This window comes from Cibotium barometz, chromosome 55, assembly GCF_041138505.1.
Source record: "Cibotium barometz isolate CiBa-2024 chromosome 55, ASM4113850v1, whole genome shotgun sequence".
Classification (NCBI taxonomy): Eukaryota; Viridiplantae; Streptophyta; class Polypodiopsida; order Cyatheales; family Cibotiaceae; genus Cibotium; species Cibotium barometz.
The window spans coordinates 23,701,624-23,721,362 of NC_141100.1; the positions used below are offsets into that span (position 1 = coordinate 23,701,624).

The window sequence follows — 19,739 nt, forward strand, 5'->3', positions numbered from 1 at the left end:
AAGGATGCTTTTGATTTGGGCACTCAATTTGTAATATATAAGAACAAAGTGTGCCAACATCTGAAACACTATCGTTAGGCTTTCAATAGAAGACACATGACTATGCCTACATTGTCCATCCAAAGAAAACATCCTTGCTCTAAGAAGATATGACACGGAATGATGGAGCCTATTATTATAAGAGTCAAGGCTTAGTACAAAGATGGAACACATATCATAATCTCCCACAGTCTACAAGGAAACATTAAGTTTATAAACCATATCATTCATGGCCACCAATAGGCAAAGTACAAATCAATAAAAACTACCTTCAAAAGGGAGTGCAAGACTTGAAATGCTTGAACCTTTTACAAGGCTTGAAAGCACATCGCTTGTCCTCATCTAAAAGCACAAGGTATCAAATCTAACCAATGTACAGTGCTATCGAGTACTTAGGTGGGTACAATAGAAACCAAAGGCACTTTCTGCTACACATGCACACATAGCATTGTTTGATAGAGAAATTATCCTTACGCATGGTAGAGTTTTTGTGCACACTATGCATGTTGTCCTTCCTGCAAGCATGGCCCACAAAGTCTCAACACACTCATCTTGCTAATTCTCATGACAATGAGGTCATTTCTCTCCATGTAGGCTGTTTGCATTGAAGTCAAAATATCGATTATGTCAAAAGCTTAGCCTTTAAGAAACTCAAACTTTAGAAGCTTTTTGGTGCTGTTCAATATGATGGAACTCCTGCAAGACATGTCTTCGGCTTTAGCTTTTGTATGTTGCTTCTATGAAGTTCAGCAACTCTAGCTCCACCGCATGGCATTCAGCATCGGCCAAGCGAGGCGATTCTACCGCTTCAGCGCCAGAGAGCAGCTCAGGCAAGAGCTCAAGCAGGCTAGTGAAGTAGGAGTTTTCTGCCTATATGAAAGCTGACTCTGATTGATGATGGAGTAGGGAGCTTGACAAGAATGTCATCTTGCAGGTGATTTTGCTTCGAAGGCGGTGGAATGGTGAGTACGAGAGAGAGAGAGACAGAGTGAGAGAGAGAGAGAAAGATGAGAGGGCAATTACTCGTTACAGAACTAAACTTGCGAGATGATGAGGAAGATGAGGAGGAACGGTGGCAATTAGTAGATAATAGACTTGGAAGCAATTACACGATAGCATCATTGCTGCTTGATGCTGCGTTAGCGTATTTATAAAGCACACGAGGGTGGTGTCACAACATGTCCGTTAATAACCTGCGCATGTTCTCCACGCATTCGTGTCACATGTCCGAGAGAGCACACAAGGGTGGTGCACGACTCGCAACATGTCCGTCAATAACCTGCGCACGTTCTCCACGCCTTCCTGTTGGTTGAAATCAATTGGGGTGTGGTGTCTATTCATCAACTATAGTACATATAAAACCTATCTTCCACAAATCTTTGGCCCGAATCTCTCTAGGTGATTTACACTGCTTCAAAACAATAGTTAAAACAAATATTAATTGTAGCGTTGCATATTCATAAGAAAACATGGTATACTTACTCGTGAGTTCCTAGCAAACTCGTTTAGACTAACTTGATTTTCAAAGGTTCTTCAAATGTTATGCATCCACCGAAAAAGATTACGACCCTTTTCAGACATGGTGTCCACTCTTAAATTTCTTCAAAAGGTTGTGCAATATCCACACTAAAGGATTGCCACTTTTGAGACATGGTGTCCAAGTTTGAAATCCAAGTACATGTACACTCATTGAATCACTGATATTCAAAGGTTGTAATCAACCAAAAAAAAGTAAGGACTCTCTAGTTTAAACAACAAGGAATAAGGTAAGGACTAACAAGTTCATTCCACTCTAAAGGATTGCCACCTTGCCACCTTTTCAAACCTAAACTTATTTGAATGGTCGAGTCCAAAGGACTACAATAGAAGTTCATCCACGTCTCTTCTAAAGGCACCATGTGCTTATTTACCATATCATCTTTGACCATGTGCTTATCAACTGTATCCAGTATGACGATGTGTTTCTCAAATTTAACATACATGGGTAAGAACTTCGAATAGGTTATGCTCATCCTAATTTTCCTTCACTTTCACATGTTTCAAAACTACAAAAGCATAATGGAAGCATTTGTTAATCAATGGGAGTATGTTTAATTAATGTTGCTATAAATCTTATAGCTAAAGAGTACTATGCATGATATGTAATTTATATTTTGGAAGGGGTTCACAAACATTGTAAATAAATGTAAAGCCTACATTTATTGCATAAAGCGAAATGGAATATTTCACGCATTATATCTGTATGACTTTCAAGCTAGCTTACACTTATTAATGTTACTTTTTGGTTGCTTTTTTCAATAGGCTATGATATATCACACTCCTTCATTGAAGATTTTCGAAACAGAATATTATTAAACGGATGTGTTGAGTTTTTTCACAAACATTTGAAATCACATTCTTAAGGATCTTTTATGCAAATGCATTGTGTAGAATTGCTTGTTGAGAATGTTTCCTTGAAAATGACTAACACATTTTGTGTGTTCATGTTTCTTTCCATTGGTTTCATATTGATAATGTACAATAATAAAGTGGATTCTCATTTTGAAAATTCATGCTATAGTTATTCCATTAATTTAAGGGACTTGTCTTACTTTCTACTCCAAACGATTGAATTATCACATGATTTTTAACTTTTATTTGTCTAAGATTGAATAAATATTTATTTAGGGCACACATTTTAAGTACCGCTTATCTCTTAAGTACCGCTTATCTCTCTCTCTCTGCGTATGTGTGTGTGTGTGTGTGTGCACGCACAAGTGCAAAGAGAGAGAGAGAATAGAGAGAATATATATATATTATATAGAGAGAGATAATATATATAATGTGGGATTCTATGCTCCTTTGTATTTCATGCATTGTGATGCTTCCATTGTTGGGTATCATTACATTTTCATCCCCCTTTTAGGTATCATCATTACATTTGCACCCCCTTTTAGGAATTCTAACGTACTCATATGTATGTATTTTGGGTCCATTTGACTCGATGATTTTTAGCATCTATATTTACCATTTAGTAGAACCCAGAGTGGACGAGATTTACTAGAGACATACTCAAGATAGCCGCCACGATGTCCAACATGGTGGTTGGGTGCATGGCCATCGGAGAAAGGCCCTATTGGCTTGATCTTTTGTTGGCGATTCTCTCTCTCATTTTGAGATTTTGTATTGACGAATATTACTGTTACTTTGGATTTGCAAACGATTATGGTTAACTCAAAATCTCTTCGTTTTCTGAAGTATGATGTGATTTTTCTGTAAGTTTTGAGAAATTTTGTGCTAGATCATGGAACAGAATATGGGTACGTTTCAGGAATCTGACTTCTTGATGATAAATATGACAAATCTACCAACTCATGTAATTAGCTTTCCAAGTTGCATCTTCAATGATAAATATTACAAAGTCACTAGTGAACAGGTCTCAAAGAATACAATCTTTATTAAAAAATTTAACATAGTTTATGCCAGTTTGTTGTGAAGTTAAAAGCAAAGAATTCTATTTTTCAATCTTTGCCATTCACATTCAATTGCTTATGTGTCTCTAGGGTTTTCTTCAAGTCTTAAACTAATCAATTATATTTTCTAATCATTACCACTGACACTCAACTGCTTCCAAATCTGTAGAGGTTTATTCAATCCTTAAAACCATGGGTTTTCTTTCAACAAATGCAATAATCGACACACACACCTCATATGACACATGTTTACACATTAAATAGCTTATTTTCCTTTTCAAACAAATCCACGACTCTCATAAGTTTGTTAGAATTGATTCTTAGATCCTATAGAAGTGTTGAACAGACTTTGCCAATGTATGTTATTTCCTCTTGCATAGTCAACACAATCCCAACAAAGAACCACTTATATGTTATTTACCTGCACCCCTTCTCCAGTAAAGGAAGGACGTGAACATCAACGCCAAACTCACTTGTTAAAATTGGACACTTGAACATTTCAATTGCATAATTACAATTTTTTCACACATGTTATCCAATGTGAACTTATTGGACGACTTGCCTCGACAGTCTTCGCAACTCAATGTTGTGTCCCCTTTTGTCTAGAAGATGCAATGTCATGACACACAAGGCGACATTGAGCTTGATGGATACACATCCCCATTGTCGGCAATGCCATGTTAAATCAAAGCAAGGATGATTCATCATGTTATGCAAGTTCTCATCTATGCATGTAATAGTTCATTGTCTACAAGTCCTGAAAAAAAAGACACGTGTACTACAGCACAAGAAGACAGGGATGCAATACATGTGTAAGGGAGGCATAATGAGGCAAATCTAATGAGTGATGAATGGAGCAATATAATAAGAGGATGATAGATAGATAAATGGGCATTAGGTAGGGCCAGATAGGCAACCTTTTTTGACACCCACCAATGCATTTGGATGAGGCCTATAGCCATTATATAATCCTTGATAGACTATATTTTGTTTTGTGAAATAAATTCAAGCTTTGTATCAATTTACAATGTTAATTGACCACTTCCAAAATGTACATTGAATGAAGGTTTTTCTTTTTCTTTTACATAGCATACATAATTCTCTCTTTATCTATAAGATACATAATAATATTTTTTTTTAAAAATCCCCCATTACGCCTTTTTATTTTTCTTCTAAACATGTGAGAGTCAAGAAAAATCAGTATGAGCCGGTCCCTTATCTTTAACTAGTAATTGCGCCGGTCCCTTATCTTTAACTCTCTTTCTCTTACACATGCGAAACAAAATGGCTCCCAGCTCCTTGCGCCAATTATTCCTCCTTCAATCAGAGTAAGGCCACGACGTTACCACGACACGTTCTCGACAGCCCAAGATTGCTCACAAGTGGAGAGAGATCCAAGGAGCCCGTGACTGGCAAGGCTTGCTCGACCCGGTTATGGACGATGCCTTGAGAGAGGAGATCATACGGTATGGAGAGCTCACGCAGGTGTGCTACGACAGCTTCGATTCCGATCCCGAGTCCACACACTACGGCCGGTGAAGTTTAGGCGGGCCAAGCTTTTCCAGGAGCTGGACATGGCGGACTGCGGCTACCAAGTCACCAAGTACCTGTACGCGACGTCAGAGTTCTCCTTCCCAGGGGTGATGTTCTTCCCTGACGGATCAGAGGAAAGGCAGTGCAACTGGATGGGCTACGTCGCTGTCTGCACATCAGCCGAGGAAGTTGCCAGGCAACACCATATTGGGGAATATGGGAATTTCCCACAAGTTTGGGACACGTGGTCAAAAGTTTGGATTAACCATAACTTGAACACCACTAATCCAAAATGAGCGCTTTATAGCTCTTTAGATTCCATTTTTTGCGTTTTCCAACGATAGGTCATATGATAGGGTTTTGAGAAACTTACAAACATGTTATCCATGTCTCTTTTTTTAAGTATTCAAAAATGGGAATTGGGAAATTCCCAAATTCACTAATATGGTGTTAGGCTGGGACGGCGAGACATTGTGGTATGGTGGCGGGGGACAGTCACCTCCACGGAGTGGACGGAGGACTTCCGCGACGTGCTGGTGGCCGTGGCACCCCGGCTGCAGGACGACAACACCCACGAGGATGACATAGCTGCAACCGGTGCCCGTCGCACTCGTCTGCATGAGCACCATGGCCACCACATCGCTGAGTGGCTTCATCGCCATGCCCTGCAAGAGGAAGTGGAGGAAGAAAAAATAGACTTGGACATTCACACCGGCGTGAAAGCGGAGCGCGGCTTCCTCAGCCTCTACACCTCCACCCTGGAGGGTTCCCGTTTGAACCGCTTTAGCGCCAGAGAGCAGCTAAGGCAAGAGATCCGCACTCCGCTTTGTCAGAGCCGAGCTTTGCTTGGCAAGTTGGTGGTTCGTGGCCTCCTACCAGGCGCTAAGCCATGGAAGGAGTTTCTTGTTTCCAGGATTCTCAGCCACACTCCTTCTCTTAGCGGCCCCTGGACCCCCAGCATTAGGTGAATCTTTACAGAGCAGCGATCCAGAGGAGTGGGCCTTGGCTTCGAGGAGCGTTTTGTAGCTAGCCTTCTGAGGGCCTGGGAGCATCTGAGGCCGTCACTCTTCCAGACTCCCCCGGGTACCGATGAGGAGCACCTGAGGCATCCATTGATCTGGAACCCCTTGATCCGACTTCCCAGTGGTCATATGGCTGGATCGCAATCTCACGTGTCGTGGGGTCCGTTGAGCTCCGGCCCAGCCCAGTCCCTAGACGACTGGATATGTTTTCAGCAGCTGCCTCTAGAGGCTCAGGAGAGGAGACTCAGCGGGATGAGGGGCAGAGAGTTGATGAGGCAGGACATTGAGGCGGCCATGCCCCGGGAGTGGCGGACTCTAGTATAGGACCCTCCACCTTCACAGTGGATGGGCGTCTTTACTCGGCATGAGATCCTTCTAGCGGTCTGCGGCTCATCAAAGAGAGTCGCCCCACTCACCTTCGAGGTGGGAGAGGGAGGCCAGCTTCAGAGGACCCGACTAGATTTGGATGAGTTCCAGGGTTGTATCTTTCAGAGGGTGCGGGTGGTCGGCTTTCATCAGAGACAGTGGCATGTAGACCCCTCACCGGCCTCAATAGGGGAGGACTATTCTTGGAGATTATGGGCTTGGGACAGCAGGCCTCTTATTCGTCCTTAATGGGATCCAGGCGAGTGGCTTTGGCGAGATCCCTATTTGGCCCCTACCAGCCCAGGCACCCCCTTTTTTCAGTACACAGCGAGGCTAGGGCGGCGGATCCAGAGGCACAGGATAGCAGGCACCCCGACGGCGACTGAGCATTGGCGGGGCGACAGGGGCTCTCCCCTGCCTTCCTTAGGGACTTCCGGCAGTGCCTTTGGGCCAGCTTCCGGCCCCGGAAGGTGACGCTTTTTCTCTGGCTTACAGCGCATAGAGGACTGGCTGTGGGGGCTTGGCTAGCTTTTGGCAGACACCCAACGTCCTGCCCTCGGTGCGGCCATGCACAGGAGTCGCAGAGCGGCACTGCCTGTGGGATTGTCCACAGGCATAGCAGGTCTGGCAGCGCGCTCTCAGGATGGTTTTTGCAGGCTCGCCAGGTGAGATGATGGTGACGTGGGGTGCGGTGGCTTGGGCCACGGACAGCGGCCCGGCCCTTGGATACGAGGACGTCCCTGGCAGTGTGACCATCCAGGTCTCTGACAGGGCGATGGCAGTGGTTCCGACGCCAAACTTCTCTTCGGCAGTCTCCGAGGAGGGGGACTGGCACAGATGGGAGATGATCAGCAGCATGACGGCTTGGCACATATGGAGAGCCCGATGCAGGGAGGCCATAGACCGCCAGGCGACTCCACCGGCGAAGGTCATACAGGCCCTCTGGGTGGACATCATTCACACCACTGGGGGAAACTTCAGGGCGACTCGGATCGCATGAGATCGCCGCAAGGCGTTCCTCCGCACTTGGTAGCCTGGCCCTTTCGCGCGAGGGGCAAGGATGTCACTTGGCATTACAGGCCTCCAGTTTGGCTCTTCTCACCTCCCGCATGTACTACTAGGTAGCCCCCCCAAGAGAGCGGCCAGCCACGGGGGTGGAGCTCCGGTGTCTAGTGTGTTTATTATCCCTCCTTGTGAGGTGATCTTTGTAGCCTTATGGCGTTTTCTCATTAACTAATAGAAGGATCGTTTTTCAAAAAAAAAAGGCGAGAGATCCGAAGGCTGCTAGATCTCTACAAGGATGATGCGGTGGAGCTCAGTATCACGGTGACTGGCCACAGCCTCGGGGGAGCACTCGCCACCGTCAGCGCCTATGACCTGGCCCTTTCGGGCGAAAACCTCTATTGCATGCGCCCACAGCACAGTAGCCAAACCGCTCCACACACTGGTGTATCTGCTACACAAGCCGAAGACGTTGGCGAGAATATGGTGGCTGCGCCTATCACTGCCTTTACCTTTGGCTGCCCTCGCGTCGGGAACCGCGCCTTCAAGGACCACTTTCATGCGCTGGGTGTCAAGATGCTGCGCGTGGTTAATGACAACGATATCGTGCCCAAAGTTCTTGGCATCCTCGGCAACGAAAACATACCACGCCTAGTTAGGCCGATTCTCGACGCCATGCGGTGGACCTATTTCCACGTCGGCACAGAACTCCTACTGGATAACAACCGCTCGCCCTTTCTCAAGCCTACCAGGAACCTGCACTTCCTTCACAATCTCGAGGTCTACCTGCACATGGTAGATGGCTACCCAGGCGCTCGCAAAGAAGCAGGTTTCGTCCCCCATGGCAGGGACCTGGCACTCATCAACAAGCACACCTCGGTCCTCGTTGACGGTTATGGCATTCCTTCCTTCTGGTGGCAAGATAAGAACAAGGGCCTGCGCAAGAACGCTAAGGGCCTCTGGGCAGTGCTTGAGAGCCCCAACAAGGACACTTCCCAGAGCCCCAAGGAGAAGGAAGGCAACCCGCCTAGGTACGCCGCTGCTTAATGCCTTTGCGTGCACACAACTAGTTGCCCACGCAAATTCTAGTAACCCAAGCTTGACTGTCATTTCCTTGTAGTTATGTTATATCTCATATTACTTTGACACAGTGCAGCATTTTACTCAAAACACAGTTCTGAGGATTTTGTTGTATTGTATAACTTTTAATCTAATATTATCATTTAGAAGCAACATGTAAAAGTTCAAGTTCTTTCATCCACCATGGGCATTCTTGAATTCGTGATTACAACGCTAAAAAGCTTCTAAAGTTGGGTTTTTCTTGTTTTGACATATTTTCACTTTGAAACAAATATATACCCTACTCGGAGAAATTATACCTCGGTTTCTTTCTCCATATTACTCTCTTCTTCTCCTTTTTTTGGACAAGAACAAATATATTATCTGTCCTATCTTGAATAAAAGTTATACAAAAGGTTTGGTTAACTCCTTTCCAAAGAAAGAGAGGAACAATATAGAATCCTTAAAGTAAGAGAGGATAGAAATACAAAAAATAATAATAATAAATCTCAATAGAATTGTGTGAGTATGCAAGTGTTTCATATGTGTTCCATCTTTGTAATGATACTTGAATCTTTAAAAGGCTCCATCATTATGTGTCATACCTTGCTTAGGGCAAGGGGGTGTCTTTGGGTAGACTCATGTGGTCAAGCTCTTCTATCAAGCCTGATGGGAGGGTTTCAGGTGTTGTTACACTGTGTTCTTTTGTAGTACGTGGTGTTGCAATTTAGAGCCCAAATCAACAAGCATGAATCAATAAGCGTGCTTGTAATTCCAAGCACAAGTACTAATTTTATTATGTTCTTTGAAGGCATATTTGATTTTGAGAGGAATGTGTTTTTCGAGATCGTACTTGATGGGTGTGAATCTTGCTCACATTTAAAAATCATATTTCATAATGTATTTATATTGTTTTTTATTTTCCTCACTTTATTTGAATAGATTCCTGAATTATTTAAAGATTTGCAAAATAATATATTGTAAGCCAAGTGTACGGAGGAAGTGCAAGATGCTCTTGGGGGTGGAAGAGGTAAAGGGATGGGTATAGAAAAGTAGACATCAAAGAGAGGGGCTCATAAAAGAGCCCTAGGAACTAGTGTTTACTCTATTGAGAGATGGAGGTGAGGGAATGGAGCAAGGAGAAAATTCATATGTGGGACTATAAAACTTCAAGGTGATATCATGAGGAACAATGTGGTTATGAGGGAGAGGGTACCATTCATGTGAAGAGACATAAACACTAACTTGACAAGGTAGTGGGGATGAATTGCAAAATTATAAGGGTGGGATGTGATATCTAGATGTAGGATCCTACATACTTATGATTGTCCAAGGATACTATTATGGCGGAGAGGGTGTCATTCATGTGAAGTGACATAAACATTGGATTCACAAGGTAGTGGGGATGAATTGCAAAATAAAAAGGCTAGGATATGATTTCTAGATGTAGGATACTACACTCTTATGATTGTCCAAGGATGCCCTTATCTAGGATCCTACACTCTTGTGATTGTCTACGGATACCCTTGTGTAGGTTGATTCAAAGGTTAGGGGGTTAAGTCCAGATGTCACCTCACTGAAAATAATACTTCAATCAAAAGTATATGTACGAGAGAAGGGCACTTTTGTAGTGTCATTGCATAAGAAAATAAAGAATCTTTGGTGGTGGGGGTAGAAGATGTAAATGAAAAAGAGTTTCAGAGGGAGGTGGAAATGACTGAAGAATTACATTTCCTTTCAAATAATATGTTTTATGTAATGGAAGGAAATGATCGCACAATAGCATGATTATCGATGTGAAGCTCTTGAAGAGTTCAGGAATAAGCAAATTAGAGTTATGAGAACTATATAATTCATTTGAGAAAGATAATTGAAATGTCTTATTTAATAGCTTGTCTCAAAGAGCGGATTTCCCCAATTGTAGTCACTCCCAACAGGGTGGAAAATTGTGTGTGTGTGTGGACTTTCGCCTTTCAGTATGAGATTTTGGATCAAGTTACAGGTCATGAGTTGTATTCAGTGTGTGATGGATACTCTAGATACTTTCAAATCCGGATTTGTGAAGAAGATCAAAGGAAAACCTCATTTATCACCCCTTGGGGAGTGTATGCCTATAGGGTGATGCCATTTGGCTTGACTAATGCACCAGCAACGTTTCAATGCTTCATGAGTCAAGTATTTGCTCCTTACTTGGGAAAGTTTATAAGGGTCTTTTTGGATGATTTTTACATTTATTCAAGCCACATGGATCACTGGGAAAAGTTGAGGTTGGCCTTGCAAAGTATTGATGATGCAAAAGAGTGTCTTAATCCTTGAAAATGCAGCTTGGTAGAAGGAAGGTGGTTCTCTTGGGACATGTTATCTCGAAAGAAGGCATAGAGATGGATCCACCCATTTTGTAACATGGCACCCTAGCACCACCCATCTTAGGAGCAACATCAGCACCTGCTGACAATGCATTTCTAGAGTTATTCTCTAGTGTCACCAAAGGGCACACACAACCTCTCTACTACTACTTGCTTGTGGCATCAACCCCCTCCATAGGGCTCTCCATTGCCACCATCTCTTCAAGTCCTTTGATGAGCATCACATGACACCATTGTAATGAACAAGTTTAATAAAAATCGGTTTTTAACATTACCACATACATGTAAGCTTGCATCCAATGCATCAGCATTCTCATGCTAAATGTATCTTTCACTTCTAACAAACCATCTTAATCATATCAATCACTTCTGACAAGAAGTTCTCCTGGAGGCTTCATATGCTTCTCAAGTCCATCCATAGTTTCAATTTTACTTTTTTGATCCTCACATATGACCCTTGTTAGGCCTTAGCAGTAGATGAATCCCTTATCTCTCTTGCAGCCACCAACACAAAGAGAAGGTGGACCTTCATTCCTGGCAAAGAGGCCTTATCTTAGAATAATCTCCCTAATTCTCTTCTCTATGACTTAGAAATATGCAAGAATGCACCTATGACTTTACTACAGGCAATCGTTGCATGTGCTTTGAAACCAGATCACAAGCTACACACCCCTTGCTTTGCTTACCTGCATCACTAGTCCTTAGTTTCCTTGATGACCACTACCTTGCCAAAGCAAACTATGAAGGAAATGTGTTTCTCTTGTTGGCCACAAACCATAGAGGAGCTCAAAAATCCAACTCCAACAAAAAGCTAAAGCCATTACCCATCTCTACTACTAACGATGGAAATCATATATGGGTGCCAAAGCAGAATATATTATGTGTCCTGTCTGAATAAAAGTTATACAAAAGGTTTGGTTAACTTCTTTCCAAAGAAAGAGAGGAACAAAATACAATCCTTAAAGTAAGAGAGGATAGAAATACAAAAAAAAATAAAAATCTTAATAGAATTGTGTGAGTATGCAAGTGTTTCATATGTGTTCCATCTTTGTAATGATACTTGAATCTTTAAAAGGCTCCATAACCCAAAGACACCCCCTTGCTTAGGGCAAGGGGGTGTCTTTCGGTAGACTAATGTGGTCAAGCTCTTCTATCAAGCTTGACGGGAGGGTTTCAAGTGTTGGCACACTGTGTTCTTTTGTAGTACGTGGTGTTGCAATTTAGAGGCCAAATCAACAAGCATGAATCAATAAGCATGCTTGTAATTCCAAGCACAAGTACTAATTTTATTATGTTCTTTGAAGGCATATTTGATTTTAAGAGGAATGTGTTTTTTGAGATTGTACTTGATGGGTGTAAATCTTGCTCACATTTAAAATTTATATTTCATAATGTATTTATGTAGTTTTTTATTTTCCTCACTTTATTTCAATAGATTCCTTAATTATTTAAAGATTTGCAAAATAGTATATTGTAAGCCAAGTGTACGGAGGAAGTCCAACACGCTCTTGGAGGTGGAAGAGGTAAAGGGATGGGAATAGGAAAGTAGACATCAAAGAGAGGGGCTCAGAAAAGAGCCCTACGAACTAGTGTTTACTCTATTGAGAGATGGAGGTGAGGGAATGGAGCAAGGAGAAAATTCATATGTGGGACTATAAAACTTCAAGGTGATATCATGAGGAACAATGTGGTTGTGAGGGAGAGGGTACCATTCATGTGAAGAGACATAGACAGTAACTTGACAAGGTAGTGGGGATGAATTGCAAAATTATAAGGGTGGGATGTGATATCTAGATGTAGGATCCTACATACCTATGATTGTCCAAGGATATTATTATGGCGGAGAGGGTGTCATTCATGTGAAGTGACAAACATTGGATTCACAAGGTAGTGGGGATGAATTGCAAAATAAAAAGGCTAGGATATGATTTCTAGATGTAGGATACTACACTCTTACGATTGTCCAAGGATGCCCTTATCTAGGATCCTACACTCTTGTGATTGTCTACAGATAGCCTTGTGTAGGTTGATTCAAAGGTTAGGGGGGTAAGTCCAGATGTCACCTCACTGAAAATCGTAATTCAATCAAAAGAATATGTACGAGAGAAGGGCACTTTTGTAGTGTCATTGCATAAGAAAATGCAAAATATTTGGTGGTGGTTTGGCAGAAGATGTAAATGAAAAAGAGTTTCAGAGGGAGGTGTAAATGACTGAAGAATTACATTTCCTTTCAAATAATATGTTTTATGTAATTGAAGGAAATGATCGCACAATAGCATGATTATCGATGTGAAGCTCTTGAAGAGTTCAGGGATAAGCAAATCAGAGTTATGAGAACTATATAATTCATTTGAGAAAGATAATTAAAATGTCTTATTTAATAGCCTGTCTAGAAAGAAGAATGTGTGATTGTGATTGATTTTTTCCTTTGAGTTAATGACACTTTTACGTGAAGACTTTAATTATTGGTTCCTTAAAAAAAAGGAATATGTTGAATAAGCATGCTTTTGTTTTTCCATCTAGTAGAGATGAGCTTATCAACACTCATAACATCTATAGGGTAGTTTCATCATAATACTGAAAGAGTTGTCACTTGTAGATGTGGCTATCATTAATAATATTAGAAAGAAAAGGTGTGCATCCATGGTATCCTCTTAGTAGATGCACAACCATTGCATCCTCTTAGTAGAGGCACAACCATTATATCCTCTTATTAGGGGCTACATTGCTAAGTTTGTATATCAAGTATGTTTTGTTTTTGGTAGTTTTTAAAGTTGACAAATTCTCAAGTTCTTGTGTATCCACTAAATACAGAATGGGCTCCTTACTCTTCTTGGGGTAGGTTTTTATGGTGTTGTACCCTTTTCGGTTAAAGGTTCTTGTATACCAAAAATGGGAACCTGACCCTTCCTAGGGAGCATATCCATATTCTCTAAGGCTGCGAACTTCTTATGGTACTCTTATATGGTTACTATTACTAGTTTGTCGTTTTTTCGTATATGTGATGGAGATCCTTATAAATATTTGTCAATCACCTTGGAAAATGAATCCCCTTTCTTCGGTATTGAGATGACAAGGTTACTTTGATATAACCCTTGAGCCTGTAGCGTTGGCTTTGGCACACACATATGATTTCCATCAGTAGAGTTGGGAAAAATGGCTTCATCTTTTTGTTGGAGTTGCACCCTTCAGCTTCTCTATGGGTTGTGGGAAACTAGAGTAACATGTTCCCTTCGTAGCATTCCTATTCTTTGTTCAATTCACTAGTGAAGCTACTAATAATGACTTTGTCACAAGTTGGGAAAAACTATCAAACCCCACAATGGAAATTTCGTCTTTGTTTTGTCAAGATCATGTTTAACTCTTGTTTTGTTAAGTTATTTCACGCTTAATTTTGTCCCAATTTGTCAATTTTTGCTTGAATTGTGTTTAATTTTACATCAATTTGTTCATTTTGTTGTGTTTTTCTATTTAATTTTGTGATACAAAATAAAAAACTCCATTCAATTTGTGCTTTCGAGCACTAAGGAGCTTCAATTTTGCAAATTTATAGTGCACATCGTTCTCTTGATGATTCTTCATTTTGCTTATTAATCAAGGTTGTTTGCGTGTAATTGTGAGATCAATTGGTGTATTGGGAACCTAATGGGTGTGGGAACGATCATCGGGAATCTTAGGAATTGGAGCATATAAAAAAGGGTTAAGTGCTCTTGAAAAAGTTTTCAAAACCTACTCTCTGAATTGAGATATGCGATGTAGGTTTCATACTCCATGGCCGGGCTTTTGTCCCACTCACCACCTAGACCAACAATGACCACAATACCTCTGTTGTCTCCTTTTTTGCTTTGCATTACCACCCCACAAATGAATGTGGTTTCTATATGCAATAGAGCCATCAGGTGTGGTGTGGAAAACGTGTTCTTCTTACGAATTCGATTCATCTTAGAGTTGGTTGAAATTGCAAAAAGCCTGCTCAATTTGAGGGTGAAGGAAGAAAAAGGTAGCTAAAAAATATAAAATTATAAAATTCCTAAAATTGGCTAATCCAAGCTCTAGTTGTTCAACGAGTGCTGCCATGTTGCACAATCAGGCCTACCCTATTGTTGCACTTGTCGCGAGTGACTCTCGAATGTTGCGCAAGGACCTACCTCACTACTTTACTACCCTCCTTGCTATTGTGCTACCAGGCTTCGTAGGGGCTTCGTAGGTACCCACCTTCCTGCTAGGCTTCGTAGGTACCCACCTTCCTGCTAGGCTCGATAATTTATCCCATGCACATGCTTCTTCTAAGGCTATTGTGCAATTGATTTGATTTTATTTTTAGATTATTGGTCTTCACTAGTAACCCAATTTTTAAATAATTTTCTCTTGAAGAGTTTTTGAAGGTTTCAAATTTTAGCCCTTACATTGGCCAAGTTTTATATGCTCATGTAAAACATTTTTTTGAACCAATGGAAGGTAAAATTCCATAACAAATACATCACAACAAAGGCCATAAAAAAATAAATTTTTGGAGCATTGTCTTTGCACCATGCGGGGACATTGTTCCTCGATCCTGCTCAACAAAATTGCACCAGGAGGGCGACAAGGCCTTGACCCCATGTCGTGCAGCCGACACACCATATATAGAACCACCAAGTAGGCATTAGTGCAAAGTGTCCTATCTATATGTAGCCAAACCTTGTCCATGGTAAAGCATTTACATTCTAAATGTGTATATATTAACAAAGTGTATATATATCAAAAAGGAGAAAAAATAATTAATATGTATATTTATTAATTTAAATATATATTAAAAAAGGATAAATTATCACAAAAAAGCCAAATGTTTGCCTTTGATTCCTCTTTTTTGCATTTTTAATTGGTGCCTTTTTATTTTTTATTTTTTATTTTAGATCTTCATTTTTGTTTTTATTTCTTGGTTTTTATTTTTTATTTTTACATCTTCTAACCATTTGAATATTTTATTTTTATTAATTAATTAATTTATCTATTTACAAAATAAGAAAAAAAACAAAACTAATTAAGAAAAATAGCAGAAAAAGACGAAAGATAAAAAGGGAATGGGTAAAAAGTTACGAGAAAATTGCAGAAATCTATGCATAAGCCATTTACATTAAGCTTATGCATAAACCATATGCATTAAGCCTTATGCATAAGACTTAATGTAAAAGCCTTAGGGATATGGCTTATGCATTAAGCCTTATGCATAAGACTTAATGTAAAAGCCGTAGGGATATGGCTTAATGCATAAGGATTTTACATTAAGTCTTATGCATAAGCCATTTATACATTAAGCTTTATGCATAATCCTTTTTCATTAAGTCTTATGCATAAGAACATAATGCATAAGGCTTAATTCATAAGCTTAATGTAAATGGCTTAATACATATGCCTTATGCATAAAGGTTTAAGCCATTGACATTAAGCTTAATACATAAGTTATTGAGGCTGAATCATTAGCTTTAAATTAACCCTATGCTAATCTTGTTGGTTGTCTTCAATCTGTGGGCATGAGCACTCGTCTTGATATTCTGTTACAGTAAATCTGTTAGGACAATACTTGTCCTCTCCATCTACAAGACATTGGTCTCAAGCTAAACGTGTTTTGAAGTACTTGAAGGGAACTGTAGATTTCGGACTTGTATATCGCTGCTGTCAAGAAGACATATCTCCGTCAACTTCTCTTAATCTTTTGGGTTGTTCAGATGCTAATTGGGCAAGCTCTAACTTGTCCATGGGATCCACCAGTGGTAATTGCTTCTTTATCAATGGCTGTTTGGTATCTTGGGCTAGCAAGAAACAACGTTGTATTGTAGTTTCTACTACAGAGTCTGAATATGTAGCTGCATCTTTAGTAGCTCGTGAATTGGTTTGGCTTCGACAATTTCTTGTTGATATTGGTCATTCTCCTTCCTCACGCACTCCTCTTAGATGTGCAACCAAAGGAGCAATAATGGTAGAACATTGTCCAACTGATCAAATGATTGCAGACATTCTCACGAAAGGACTCCATGAAGCTTGGTTTACACTTTTGCGATCAGAACTTGGAGCTGCGGCGGGTCGCGGCCTCTCTTTTTGGAGATTAGCACATCTCACGTCATGTCAATTTTGTCTAGACTTGTACATAGCCTATAGACTTTGGGACACTTCACACATTACTTCACATCATGCACATTTATCCTTTGTACTTTGTATATAGAAGCACATTGCACATGGACTTTAAGGTGCCATTGTACATTTATATATAGGAGCTCGGGTTTTTCCCTAGTGCTTCCAAGGGTTTTTTTACTCACAGCTGGAGACCTTTATTTGAGTGGGGGTGTTGGAGCTATAGATAGCTAGCCCTAACTCACTCTAGGTCTTGCCTATATATATATGACTTGTGACTAATATGATTCATTCTTGTGGAGCGTATGTGGTGTCTCTTGTCTCGCCTCTCTCTCTCTCTCAACAAAATTAACCCAATATAACTTAAATTAATACAAATTAGTCTAATTAATAAAAAATATGATGAATTGATTAAAAAATGATTTTTCTATAAATAGAGTGATCCAATTCTTTTTTCCATAGATGCACCATTACAAGTATAGTAGTCCCTATAATTTTTAGATGATTTACATCAAATATATAATTTTAGTAATTAGATTATTAATATTTGTAGGCCTTCTGTTAGCCTAGAAGCATTTTGGAAAAGAGATCATTGGATTTGCAATTTTGACTAACCACCACATTCTACTAATGTCTCACTATCTACCACTCTCACTATCTACCACTCTTTTGATCTATAAGATTGAGCATTTAAAGTGGTAGTTATCGTGGTGGGTGCAAAAAGTGGCATGTATTATATCACTTTAAAGACCTTGAAATATTTAAAGTAAATAGACAAATATCTTACAATTTTCTCAATAAATCATGCTAATCTCTATATTATGTGAAGATCTAAGATCCAAAGTGAGAATCTTGTATGAGTTTATATGTATAAGATATTAACATTTTATGGAATCAGTCCAAATTTGGGACATGGTGTATACATTGACTTTGTACCTAAGGACATGAGGGCTTTCAACTATCTAATGCTTAATGAAATTATGCAGATGTATTCCCAACTTTGCATGTCATGTTCCAACAAAAGAACTTAAAAGGAAATTCCTTCATTAGCTAGGAGAGATTGGCCACTAAAGGTTTAAAAATGCCCACTTTTGACTCTTTACAGGGTGCCTGAGTGGACAAAACTGGGCACCCTGATCCTGCTACCACCCAATAATACTTATTAATAAACTCGATGCAATAATTGAGTGGGTTCTTCACATGTGTTTTACAATTAGAAGCTGATTGAATGTATAAATTTGTTTCTCTTATATGTGTGTAAAGAGAGATTTAAGAAACTTTTGGTCTAATTTTGTTTCTCTCATGTGTGTAAGGAGAGATTAAGAAAATTTTGGTCTTTAGCCCATGTGTGAAGGAGAACGAGCAGTGAGCACTTCATTAATGGTTGGTTTGGTATGATGTTAATGTACCATTTCTTTTTTGGGTTGGGGAGCGGGGGGTATGTTGCAAAAGTAATCCGCACCTGGCAATCACTACCTCATTTACTATGCCTCTAAATATTACTTAAAGCGTTGCATATTTATAAAATAAATAAACATGGTCTGCCCTTTAGAATGAGAGGGTCCTCAAAGGTTATACATACACATAAAAGGATTGTCACCCATTTAGGCATGGTCTCCTCAAAAGGTTGTGCAATATCCAAAGTGCCAGTGCCACCTTTGGAGATATGGTGTCCACTCTTAAATAATCCACTCACTTGGCAAAGGTTGTGCATCCATAGTAAAGTATTGCCATTTTAAAAAAACATGGTGTGCCCTTTGGAATCACTCGATCCTCAAAGGTTGAATGGTCCGTTCAAAAGAACTATAATAGCAGTCCATCTACGTCTCTTCTAAAGGCACCATGTGCTCAGTAACCATATCCACTTTGACCATGTCCTTATGAATAGTAACCATATCGATTTTGACCATGTCCTTATGAATTGTAGCAACACTAACAATGTTCTTGTCAAATAATGTAGATGCGTTCGTATTTAAAATAGGTTATAGGCTCATACTGACTTTTCTTAACTCTCACATGTTTAGAAGAAAAATAAAAAGGCGTAATGGGGGCTTTTTAAAAAAAATATTGTTATGTATGTTATAGATAAAGAGAGAACTATGTATGCTATGTAAAAGAAAAAGAAAAAGAAAAACCTTCATTCAATTTACATTTTGGAAGTGGTCAATTAACATTGTAAATTGATACAAAGCTTGAATTATTTCACAAAACAAAATATAGTCTTTCAAGGATTATATAAAGTATAGAATAGAAATCACTGACAAATGACACCACAAAACATGCATAAAAAGTCTCGAAATTGACATATCTAAATTACTAAATTTATGACCAAACTTAATCTTTTATGTCCTCTAAGTATTTCTTACTTTTTAACATTAAATATAGATGCTCAAAATCGTCGAGTCCAATGGACCCAAAAATACATACATATGAGTACGTTACAATTCCTAAAAGGGGTTGCGAATGTAATGATGATTCCTAAAAGGGGGTGAGAATGTAATGATACCCAACAATGGAAGCATCACAATGCGTTAAATACAAAGGAGCATAGAATGCCACACGATGAGGTAGATATATCTACCAATGCAAGAATGAGGTATCTTACTACATTACACTTTTTAGCATTGATTATGGTATCAATAAAGGTATTGGTGTCCTCTATCCTACCTATGTTCCCTTATATGGGCCCTATCATGCATCCTTAAATGGGTATTGGTGTCCTCTATCCTACCTATGTCCTCTATCCTACCTATGTTCCCTTATATGGGCCCTATCATGCATCCTTAAAT

General features: G+C 39.9%; 1 protein-coding gene across 1 annotated transcript; it reads left to right on the forward strand.

Moving 5' to 3' along the window:
• The first annotated feature begins 807 nt into the window (after window positions 1-807).
• Window positions 808-8,699, forward strand: LOC147607522 (phospholipase A1-Igamma1, chloroplastic-like). Its single transcript, XM_086790761.1, has 6 exons — window positions 808-894; window positions 4,857-4,976; window positions 5,057-5,220; window positions 5,479-5,829; window positions 7,678-7,809; window positions 7,906-8,699. Exons 1-6 carry the CDS (start codon window positions 808-810, stop codon window positions 8,459-8,461), a joined length of 1,410 nt encoding a protein of 469 aa, XP_086646887.1. The 3' UTR covers window positions 8,462-8,699.
• The last annotated feature ends 11,040 nt before the right edge of the window (window positions 8,700-19,739 follow it).

Coding starts and splice junctions, on each gene's coding strand:
- LOC147607522 (XM_086790761.1), top strand. CDS start 808: ATGGCATTCAGCATCGGCCAAGCGAGGCGATTCTACCGCTTCAGCGCC. Junction 895..4,856: donor AGCTCAAGCAGGCTAGTGAA/GTAGGAGTTTTC, acceptor CGTTCTCGACAG/CCCAAGATTGCTCACAAGTG. Junction 5,221..5,478: donor TCAGCCGAGGAAGTTGCCAG/GCAACACCATAT, acceptor ATATGGTGTTAG/GCTGGGACGGCGAGACATTG.